Raw genomic sequence first — 11,961 nt, forward strand, 5'->3', positions numbered from 1 at the left:
AATTTCTCCCTGTCATCACCTGTAAGCAGTCCTGTGTATTGCCTACGCTTCAGCACCACTCATCTATATGCTACCTTGGCATCTGCACTGTATGCTCTTGATTTCACCACATCTTGACAGTTGGCTTGGATTGCAGCTGTGCTACCTAGCTCAAGAAATATCAAGAAGAAATAACGTCCTTGAGATAAGTAGCAGCCTGAAAGTCACAAAGTGCTAAGAACTACCCCATCTAGAAGAATTCATCATCCTTCTGGTTCCAGTTAAAGCCAGTGTTTGATTCCAACTCTTCATTTTGGGGTTCTGTGTTACCTTTTCAATTTCTGTGAAGGCATAATTCCATAAACTTGAGAAGATCTGTATTCCTTTTCAATACTACTGTAGATTCTGTTTTGGCCCCTACATGCAGCAAATCCAACTGTGCTGGAAGTGGCTGTACCTGGGACAGGGAAGCGTGGAATAGCCTTTTACTTCAGCTTTACTGATGCTTATCACTGCCTTACAAATGAATGTTGGACAGAAGATGGCAGTTTCAGCTGAATCTGTGCAAGTTGTACCAAATTGTACAATTGGGATCTGGCAACATACAAAGAGTCCTTCACTGGACAGCTACTGACAGATCAATGTGCTGAATAAAATTTTGAACAGGGATGTATGATGCCTGTGGTGTCAGTCCCGTCAATTTCAAAATCAGTACTTGACTAGTGGTAGTATATTATATCAAATGAGTTGTTTATCCACAAAGGCAAAACACTCCTCATATAATTGTGGCACTCAGGTAAGCGTTGAAATAACTCCTTTAATAAACTGAAAACAAACATTTGATACTCATTGCAAGCAGAGAATATGGTTAACATAACCTACAAGTAGTGATGAAGGATCAGACCAGTGGATAATCTCTTCCTAGTACTCAGTGCAATATTGAGGCATAGATGCTTCTAAGAGAGCTTGTGACTAGAGATGGGAGTATCCGTATTCATATATGAATACGAATATCCCTGCACAGGTGGCATTAACGAGGATCCAGCCCCACAGGGCAAGATAGTTCGCTCACTTATCTGCCGCAGACAGCGCAATTCTACGAATGGCTGCACGCACGCGATCGTGCGCTGCAGAGCCATTCACAGAATCGTGCCATCCAGCCCTATGGGGCTGGACCCTCATTAATACCACCTGTGCGGGGATATTCACATTCGTATACAAATGCCCTCATCTCTACTTGTGACTCATATCGAACATCTCTATGTATATGTTCTGTATATATATCTTTTGTCAATTGGACACTGCCTTCCATAAAGGCATAGTCTTTCTTAAAGCTATCATTTCTTCTCACAAGAAATTCAGCTGGTGTTTACTGTATGACATTATAGAAAACCCACGGCCAGTAAGAAAGAAGTTGAAGGCATTAGTGTACTTGGGAAACCCAAGGTTTGCAGAAGTACCAATGAAACAAAATAGAACCAAATTAACTTAGTAGCCATTTCTGTTCAGGGCAGGGAATGAACTGGAATATTCTGGAAAACATCATACTCCATTGGCTAGAATCCTCCACAGGAGCACTCTACACTGCAACATTTTGTCGTAGGTTCTACATGTTTGGCACATTCACCACTATAATACTGTGTAACAGTGAATCCCATAAAGATAGGAAATGACTGTCCTTTTAAAATTGAATAGGAGAACACTAAATACATCTATATGCATTAGTGTCTGGCAGCAAATTGTAGGTACAGTGGGGTCTCTACTTAAGAACGTCCCTACTTAAGAACAATCCAACTTAAGAACAGCTCCATTTGCTAAATTTTGCTTCTACTTGAGAACAGAAATCCAAGATAACAGGAAAAAAAAACTTTCCTGCTCTTTTTTTAACCTTAGGTCATCTTACGTTAAAAAAAAATTCTCCCCCTAGTGGTAGAGTACATATTAACCAGCTTTGCATTAGTTCCTATGGGAACTAATGCTTCAATGTACGAATGCACCTCTACATAACAAAAAAACAGCCAGAACGGATTAATTGGTTTTCAGTCCATTCCTATGGGAAATTTTGCTTCAACTTAAGAATGTTTCAACTTAAGAACACCATTCCAAAACGGATTAAGTTCTTAAGTAGAGGTTCCACTCTAGTTTCTATGGACGGAAAAGAGCAGATACGGATTAAATGGTTTTCCATGCATTCCTATGGGAAATGCATATTCAACATAAGAACTTTTCAAGTTGAGAACCACCTTCCAATACGGATTAAGTTCTTAAGTAGAGACCCCACTGTATGTATAATTTTTGCATTCTAGTGCATGTTTTTTTTAAGTCTTCTTAGTTACTACTCACACATGAAGTTGCATGATGGACACTAAGAATATTTCTAGGCAAACATGCAGATATGTTTTGTATATTTTCCATATATGTGGAATAGGGAAATTGGCACAAAATGCAGGAAATGTTTTATTGTTTAAAAATAAACAGGCCACCCAAAATGTGATACATATGACAGTAAGATATGAAAATGAAGAATAACCCCTCAGAAAATCCTTCTCTAGAGCAAAGGGAGTAACAGGAATAAAATCCATTATGCTTTGTCTGAAATAGGAGGGCCAGTGAAGCTCTTTCAGGCAACATGGGAAATTGATACTGCATTTTAGACCACATAGGACATTACAATTCTAAACATCCATATGATAGTTGTGGAGTTCTTCTTTGGCTTTTGGACTTGCCATAAGATTATCTTGAAATGCTCTGAAATAAAGTTTGACCCATCTTTTTTCTGCAAGCTACCATATAATTGAAAACAAGAAATCTCATAAACATCAAGTTTTCAGATCTTTGAATTAATTCGGATAGAAAGGTGCTTGTGGATCATATAGATAAATGAGAGATTTTTTTCACCTAGAAGGGCAGAAAGCATGATTCCTAAGAGACTGATGCTCCTGAGTTGGGCTGTCATAAGGCTTCTGGAGAGCCTTAGAACATCTAGGAATGTTGCTTTTCCAAAATACACTAACTAAGCTCACCAAATCTTTCCCAAACACATTTAACACATAAATAATGGAAGTCACAAAATATGGATGGGCAAAATATTCTGCAACTGTTGTCTATTGCGTCTTGCAGTCCCCATCTTCATCATTTGCTGCTTTGATCTTCTTCAGCTCTTTCTGTAGCTCCTCTTCTGCTGTCATAATCTCTGTTGGTTTCTGATACTATGGAAGGGGGGAAAACCTATATTTATTTTTAGTACAATTAGAGTTGTCACTAATATGCAGTGCCTTGTCTGCTAAAGCAGGCAGTAACCAAGGTAAAGCCATGAGTGCCATGAAATTCTCAGAAGTACATTTTTAATACTAAAAGATAAGTACATTTTTACCACATAAAATGTAATGGCACATTGATCAAATGGTCCCTCTCTCAATTGTATGTATTTAAATACATTATTATTTATGAATGTTAGTTTTGGAACTTGCCTTATTGTTTAAGCTTAGGTAGAGTACTGGACATTACAGTAGTCAATGGCAAACCACACACTTAAATTATGTGGGCAGTTTAGATGCATTGTGTCTCCCCATACCCACAACTTGACATGTTCTAAGGATTTGGATTTCTACACTAAAAACCATGGCTTCATGACAGATTTGATGTTCTAAAAAGAGGTAACTGATGGGGAGGAATGTGTGTGCAGCCTATAGGGTTCAATGCCCTCTTGAAGAGTGCTATCATGTCTCCCCTCAGTCTTCTTTTCATTAAGCTAAACATACTGAGTTCTTCTAGTCATTCTTCATAGGATTTAGCCTCCAGTCCCCTTATCATCTTTGCTGCTCTTCTCTGCACCTGTTCCAGGGCCTCAGCATCTTTTTTTTATTGTGACCAGAACTGGACACAGCAAGTGTGGCCTCACCAACATGGTATAGAGTGGTATTATCACTTCCCGTGATCTTGATGCTATCCCCCTGTTGATGCAGCCTAGGACTGTGTTGGCTTTCTTGGCAGCTGCTAACGCATCCTTAGGCTGTGGTCCACCAAAATGACTAAATCCCTCTCACAAGTACTACTGTTGAGCCAGGTACCACCTATCCTGTACCTGTGCATCTGGTTTTTCCTGCCTAAGTGTGGGACCTTACTTTTCTCACCACTGAAATAGGGTGTCTGAAGAATGAAGTTTATCCCCTTAAATACTTTGTTGCCTGTTAAGTAGTTGGAGTATGGTGAATTCACTTGCAATACATGCCCCCCAGAGCCCACAAGATCTTAGAAGCTGCCAAGAAACTAGTCATATGGTTTTCCTACGAGCCAACCTATAAGGACTTCTTTACTTTAATGACATTCCTCCAATAAATTAGCTTAATAGTTTTCCACAGAAGAGAACGTCCAGGCTGTTTACACGTAACTATGGTTCTCTGAGTGGTCATTTGTGTACCCACACAACTCACATTCCTCTGCATTGGTGATGTCCCATATTTGGTTGCTCCACTGCTTTGGCAGTCAAGGCATTTAGAAAGAAAGGCAGGAGCCACACTCTTGAACATGTGCTGTAAGACCGGAGTGGGGTTTCTCACCTAAAGTGCAGTTTGCTCTAGAATATTCAGACTGACACTCTGCACACACATGACCTCCATGCATGAGTACATGGATAACCACTCAACAAATACAGCTACAGGTCAGCACTCTTCCTTCTTGACAAAGGTAGCAATGCCTAAAAAGAAGGCTGGAAGAAGGGATGTGTTAATATTGACAGAATTGTCTTAAGGACACTTACCGTGATGATCAGTGTGTTGTTGGAATAAGTAAAACTCAGAGCAGCAGTATCCAAGGGCAGCTGGAACCTGTCAAGATCGGGAATGGAGAACTTCTTATAATACCTGCATGCAAGAGAGGAATGTAATGGCAAGATCAATTTCTGTTGTAAGTTCTGATAATAAATTTTAATTGTATGTTTAAAAAACAGTATAAACCGAATTTTTAGGAAGTTTATGATGCCCATTTTTGCACTTTCCAAAACTATTAACTGTTTAAAAGAACATTTTCACTGAACTAAAGGATGCTCCTGGCTAAAGTGGGCAAAATATTTTAATTTTATTTTAGTACTGAATGTGAGTACAGTGGTGCCCCAACTTACAAACATCCCGACTTAGGACCATTTTGAGTTACGACCAGCTCTGGCCGCAAAATGTTGCTTCAACTTGCAGCCGGAGCTTCCACTTACGAACAGAAAAAGGCAGGGAAAAAAGCAGGAAATTCAAATTGCTAACCATTGGTAGATGAAGAGGCTGCTTCTTTGTAGCTCAATGGTTAGAGTGAGTGCGATTGGAGGAGGCTTCGGACTGCCTGGTAAGGTAAGGTGCTGCTTTCTGCTTTTTAAAAACTGTTCTGGGTGGGTTTTGCCGTGTGGTTTTGGGCTGGGGGGGTTATGTTTTTGTGCTGTGTTGGGTCTTGGGGGGGTTTTGTTGGTTTTTTGGTATTTTTCCCCATTCTCATGGGTCTTGTGGGGGTTGTTTGATTTTTGGGGATTTCCCCCCATTTCCAATGGGTCTTGGGGGGGTTGCTTGCTTTGGGGGTTTTCCCCCCATTTCCGATGGGTCTTGCATGCTTCGCTTGCTTTTCTTCCCCCTTCCCCCTCGGCTGGGACAGATTAATCACGTTTCCAATGGGTCTTGCAGTGATTTGTGTATGTGTGTGTGATTTTTTTCCTTCGACCGGAACGGATTAATGGCATTTCAATGCATTTCAAAGGGAAATGGTGCTCTGACTTATGACCATTTCGAGTTACGACCGGAGTTCCGGAACCAATTAAGTTCGTAAGTCGAGGCACCACTGTACAGAGAATAACTGTGGTGTCATTCCCTGCCGGATGAAAGATGACACCTGCAACATCGTATGTTCAGCATCTCAATGTGTATAAACCATGCCTTTATTTAGAATTTCTCATAAACACTTCATTTTATTTTGATAAATCAACAGTTTATAGCAGTATCAATCAAAATTCATGGACTTAATCAAGGGATAGCTCTCAAACCTGACTGTAGTCAATATTTTTTATTCATAAAGGAAAATGGCAAGACAAGTACCATAACAATGTAAATGGCAGTTTAACATTGGGCAACCTGGGTTTCCGTTGTCTCATTTATCTTCATCAGTTATCAGACACCCAAGGAAATGGTCTTTTGCCAAACACAATCTAATCACTGGAAGAACATTATTCTTAGGTCCCTACTTCAGCATTGCCACTATTTAGCCCCTTTGTTACTTAGAATTCTTCCCCTGTGAAATTCCCTCACTCACTGACATGTTTCTCATGCTCCAAAGGAGAATTTATTTCCTTGTAACAGTCCCATGAGCAGTCTTTCTCATTAAGCTAGTTTTTCTTGGAGGTTGACTGCTTGAACCAGTGCAGCACAAAACTTTATTTTCCAAGCTATAACGAAAATGCATACAAAGGCCAACTAGGCCTGGCTGTTTGGCTTGCTAGCTAGGAATGTTTGTTACCGCAGGGCTTGGAGGCTTCTGCATGTATTTGGGAAAGGTGGCAGACATGGATAATAATAGGGGTGTCAAAGGTTAAACAGCAAAGATTAGATGAACACAAAGACATGTTAAGGAAGTGTTAACTTCTTACTGATTGAGACAATAAAAAAGCAGGTCCCAAAAAAGCCCAGTGTTTCAAAGAGCCTATGAAGCCCTCCCAGAGAACACGAACTCCCCCCCCCCCTTTTCCCCAGGGCTGAAGCAGTGGGAAAATACCTGGTCGGGTCTCCAACTAAAATCTGTGAAAGATCAAAGGAAAACAATCTACTACTCTGCGCCCTTCCAGTGTAATGTTAACTGCTACCTCGCCCTGCAATAATTGAATTGGCTGTGGCCAAAGAGGCTTTGCCTGTTTGTTTGGAAAGTTTGCTTTAATGGATTTGTTTTACAGCAAGAGGACTGGAGCAAATTCCACTTGAGCAGCCTTTTGCTGTGACTGAAGGGGACAACAATGAATGAGTTGGAAGGGGCTGCAATATTTTCTTTTTAACATCCCTTGCGGCAGCTTTGTGCTGGCTGGGCTCTTGTGCCTTTAACAGCTGTGTAGGAGACATTCAATAAGTTCAGCTTTCTCCCTTACTGCATCTCAATGGCAGTGGTTTCATCTGTTGAGTTTCAGCCGGTCATACAACTATAAAATGCATTCCCTATCTTCCTCCAAACTTTTAAGTGTAGTCCCTTAAAATTTCACTTTAAGTCAATGCAAAGAAACATTATTTAATATGGCCACAAGGACTGGCATGTGTCATACAAGAGTTTATATCTAGCCTAAACAAAAGTACACTTTCTGTTAAAGTACCAAAAGCAGAAAAACTGTATGAAAGGCTAATTATATACTGGCAACACTTCGGCCCTTCTATGTGAGAACTACACTGCTAGCTAAAGAAAGACGAATTTCATTGCCATTTATTTTATTTCCTTCCAACTATTCAGTCCAAGGAATTGTGACACCTACATAGCTGCAATAAAGTTACACCAGGTAGTAAAAACAGAAATATTAAAATGATATGTTAAAGAGCAGGAACAGACCACAGTGGCAGCTATAAGTAATTCTAGAAGCTTTGGAAATAGCTTTACCTGCATTCTAAAAAGAAGTGTGTGGATGGGTGTAGTTGGTAGAACTTCCTGGAGATCTTACGTTAAAAAAAAGGTGCCAAAGAGAATGGCTTCCAATCCCATTTCTGGTGCTAACTATATTTAGAACAGGCCACCCCTTAGTTCATGTTGTGGATGCTGGACCAATTCATCTTTTACTCTCCCAATATTGCCTTGCATGTTAAACTGGGGCATTCACTCATGAATAATTCAGTTTAGGCACTCCTACTGTATATCTTGCTTCATTGTTTTGTTCTTAACTGTATTACAGATGCAAGATCCATGACAGTTTCCTTGCTGAACTGCACTGTAATTGGAATATGTTGCTGAGTATAATGTTTCAGACTACTGTTGCTTTAGTCTTGGAACTGCTTCTCAGATTTTACCTCCTACTTTAAGTCGCAAAATCAGAACAACTTTCTATCCATTACAGCACTATGTTTCTAATTATGTATCCAGAATACAAGTACATAAGAGCAACATGTTGCAGCAGCAGCAGCAGCTGAACTTTTCTTTTGCAAAGTAAATGAATGAAATCAACTTCAGAAATCTTGTGTAAGACATGCTACTCCCACTGAGCAATGGAATCACATCTTACACCTATATTTTCTCATACACAATAGAAAACAACCAAGTAGTTTAAAAACAGCATATGCAATAAAACTTGTAATGAATGCTGTACATGCCACGTAACAAAACAGCATAAGCCCAGAAATTTAAAAAAAAAAACAAAAACCCAAGAACAATTGGAACAGTCATAATAAGAAACAACAATGGTAAAGGACAGAGCACTGCAGATCTCTGCCTTGTTAAGTTTCACAGGTTCTAAGGTTTGTGATATTTCTTTTTGAGTTACAAAATACTATTGGGTAGCTTTGTCAAACTTGCTTTCTGGAGAAGGCTCAAGGTACTATCTTACATATTCTTTGTATATCTTTGAAAAGGGGGATACATGGTTTTTCCACTTTCCCCACCTTGCTTAAGTAGTCAGGGGGTACTCTAGAAACTGGACAAAATAAACAACCTAAACCTATGCAGAGTTATTCTCTTAAACCCAGTGCTTGAAATGTTCACAGCATCCCTCATTTTTCTAGCAGCCCACAAGCAGGGCATGAGGGAAACAGCTCTCCTTGGTTTTCTGCATTTTATTCAGAGACACTTCAATTTTAAACACAGATATTCTGTTCAGCTATCGTGTGCAATAACTACTGATAGATCTATTCTCCATGAATGTGTCTAATCCTCCTTGAAAGCCACCCAGGCCAATGCCCATCAACCCATTTTCTGGTAGCAAATTCCACAAGCTATTTACGTGTTGTGTGAAGTACTACTTTCTTTTGTGTGTCCTAAATCTACTGCTAATCAATTTCACTGGGTGACTGACCCTGAATTCTAGTGTTATGAGATTCTGGAAAAAGCCGAGGATATTCAAGGGCTGCTCAAATCAACAAGTACTTAAGCATCTCCATACCTATCAAGAGGAGGCCACTGAGCCACAGGAACCTGATCCTGCACCTGCCAATAGCAGGGAGATAGCAAAGATGTTAAGTGGATGGGCCCACAGGGTTAATGTAGTCTGGCCTTCATTGTGAAGTGTCTGACAAGTCCTGACCACATCCTTGGGTTTTTTTAACCATCACTGATTAATAGTGCTCTTTGCCCTCAGAAGAACTTTAGCTAGCCTTAAAATAAATGGCCAAACAGAAATGAGCAGCTCTTTGCCAACAGCACCATCTCTAGGTAACATTTAGGGATTGCACAAAATGAGTTAAGATCTGTAAGGAAAAACAAATACTAAAAAAATACCACAAGAGGGTATTTCTCTATTTCTTCTTCATCATAAATTGAGGGCTGAAATGTGTTTACTTCAGTTTATAACTGTGATCAACTAGGAAAGACAGGAGTGGTAGGATTTTCTAAGGAGAAGCACACACTGTTGTCTCCGGACACTAGTTATTTGAACTCACAGACTGCACCAACTTCATCCACCCTAAGCAAACTCTGTGCTTACTGACTTCTTATTTGTTGTGTGGATAACACAGTAGCGCTGATCCTTTTCCACTGAAACACTGTATACTTCCTTGGGATATGGCAAGTTCCGGATCCGCCACTGGAAACTGCCCTTTGTATCTTTTCGTATAAAGATGGGCTAGAGGAAATAAAATGTTAAGTCAGTATGCTTCTACTCAGGTGGAATAGAGAGCAACTGTAAACAGCATGATTGAGGATTCTTGGCTTTAATTCATCAATTCAGCATGCTTTCTTACAGTAGCATAAGTGGGGATTCCTGGCTTTACACAACCAACACTTCATCTCCTTTGTTAGGTTTAAATAACAATATTGAGGTTGAGTTCCAAAATCTGTACTGGTGCTGTACCTTTATTATGATTTTGTGTCATCAAATTGATACCAATGGTGACCCTTTCCAGAATTTCCTACATACATATAAAGTACTCAGAAGTGATTTATAGTTTGCCCAAGGCTTACAGAGGCTGGCTTTTCTCCATAGTGGGGGACTGAACTCCCAATCCCCAGCTCCACAGCCAGGCACTCCAACTCAGTGAACTGTTCAGCCAGCTACACCTTTATTAAGCCCATTCATAAAGTAAGTGTGCAATCTTCTGAGGATTCTTCTTTAGTCAAGATTATAAACATTTTTAAAAAGCAAAAGCAGGGATGATTCATGTTCAAGCTATGGAATCAAAGTTTTTATCTAAAAATGAATGTGGGAATCACCTTGGGTTCAGCCCCTACCATGTGTATACTATTATCCATGTTTATCACAATTACTATGTTTGCCAGTATTGGTACCTTCCATTTCAATCATTTCAAGCCATTCAGGGTACACAAAAGGAATGCTGAAGTACAAGAATGGGAAAAGAGAAGACAATAACAAGAATTTGGCAGAAGGGAAAAATTTAAATTGAAGCAAAAGCGGTGATATGAACAAAACTGGTCTGTCACAGAAAGGCATTTTCAATAAGAGATGACAAGACGCTGGTTCTTAAACTTCAACACTGTGCCAGAGCATTGCTTACTTCATGCTGAGCGGTAAGGCTAGTACAGAGTACCTCCAGAATTTCCCAAAGTCTGCTTATCAGAGAAAACTGTATGTACTAGGGAAGGGCCACCAGAGAGTGGTACAGCAGAAGCCTTGTATGGCTCTTTTTATTAAATGATCTCAGAAATGCTGAGAAAGGCTCCACACTGAGCAAGCACATGCCAGCACAACATTGCACAACACCTTCATCTACAAATATAATGCCTCTTGCCTTGGAAGCCTTTTGGTAGTTAGTAAAGATACCTTGTTTCAGCAGCTTTTACCAACCAAGTTTGTTCCATTTAAATATTGTTTTATTTTTGCCTTTATATTTTTACTGAATGCATAGTTTTATATTGAATTATAATTTATATTATAGTTTTAAATTATTGTAAAGCAAACATTCTCAGACAGAGGAATTTTAATCTTCTGAATTAAAGCTCTCAGAATACCCCAGCCAACATGGTCAGATTTTAAACCTCTAGTCATTTTGAATTACTAGAACCAAAGGATGTAATTTTTAAATAAACAAACAGTATTGGGACAGGAAAAATACTCTGATTTGATATAAAACAGCTTCATATATTCATAGTACTCAAGTCATTGCACAGACTTGCCAAAAAGTCATTAAGTAATCTAACAGAGTGCAACATAAAGTTTCGTAACCCCGGGAATATTCTCAAAGAAATAACATTTGTGTGGTTCCTTTTTTCCCTGTTACAGAAATTATGATATCCCAAAGCATGAATGAGTTACTACATGCTACCTTGAACTTTTCTCGCTTAAGAATCCAAACTGCTCTGTTCTAACACACAACAGTGTACTCCAGAAAATGAGACCTACCCTACATTCTAGATCTGCCTAATCTAAGCAGGGCCAAGCCTCACTTACATTTGTACTACTCTCCTTTATCAGGTCACGATCCAGTGCTTCTGATGCATGCAAGTTTGGCTCTCCCACTTCTAACTGCCAGTGACCATAAGCACCCAGGGTATTCTTCTGTCTCCATTTTCTTACTGTACAGAAAGGAAGAGAGAGACAGCAGTAACACTTTAAATGGTTCTTCCAGAAAAACATACTCAACAATTTTTTGTGAGACTGAATTTTTTGCTAGCATACTTCTTAACATATCAAGAAGTAGCAGCAGATGCTGTATGGCTAGAAATTTTCACATCTAAGTAATGAACTAGAACTTTGTTGGGTAGCGAAGTCAGTTTCATTGAAGATTTTAAATCAGAGATATTTCCAATCCCCCAAATACTCATAACACATGATTTAGCAAGTTCAGACTACTTGTACTGTATTTTGGTTTAAATTTACAC

The 11,961-nt window shown here is 39.4% G+C and overlaps 2 protein-coding genes across 4 annotated transcripts in view; one reads left to right on the top strand and one right to left on the bottom strand.

Moving 5' to 3' along the window:
* The window catches only part of FBXW4 (F-box and WD repeat domain containing 4), a 98,384-nt gene extending 93,460 nt beyond the window's left edge, over positions 1-4,924 (top strand). Inside the window, exon 9 of the mRNA XM_020790850.3 lies at positions 1-4,924. Within this exon, the coding sequence (XP_020646509.2) occupies positions 1-117 (117 nt within the window). The 3' untranslated portion in view covers positions 118-4,924.
* The window catches only part of DPCD (deleted in primary ciliary dyskinesia homolog (mouse)), an 11,467-nt gene continuing 1,929 nt past the window's right edge, over positions 2,424-11,961 (bottom strand). For all 3 annotated transcript variants that reach the window (XM_078389443.1, XM_020790792.3, XM_020790793.3), the window contains exons 3-6: positions 11,531-11,655; positions 9,615-9,748; positions 4,739-4,841; positions 2,424-3,188 (exon numbers count right to left, since the gene is read on the bottom strand). In XM_078389443.1, the coding sequence (XP_078245569.1) occupies positions 3,084-3,188; positions 4,739-4,841; positions 9,615-9,748; positions 11,531-11,655 (467 nt within the window). In that variant the 3' untranslated portion in view covers positions 2,424-3,083. The remainder of the gene's footprint in view (positions 3,189-4,738; positions 4,842-9,614; positions 9,749-11,530; positions 11,656-11,961) is intronic.

The sequence above is a fragment of the Pogona vitticeps genome, chromosome 3, assembly GCF_051106095.1.
Source record: "Pogona vitticeps strain Pit_001003342236 chromosome 3, PviZW2.1, whole genome shotgun sequence".
Lineage (NCBI taxonomy): Eukaryota > Metazoa > Chordata > Lepidosauria > Squamata > Agamidae > Pogona > Pogona vitticeps.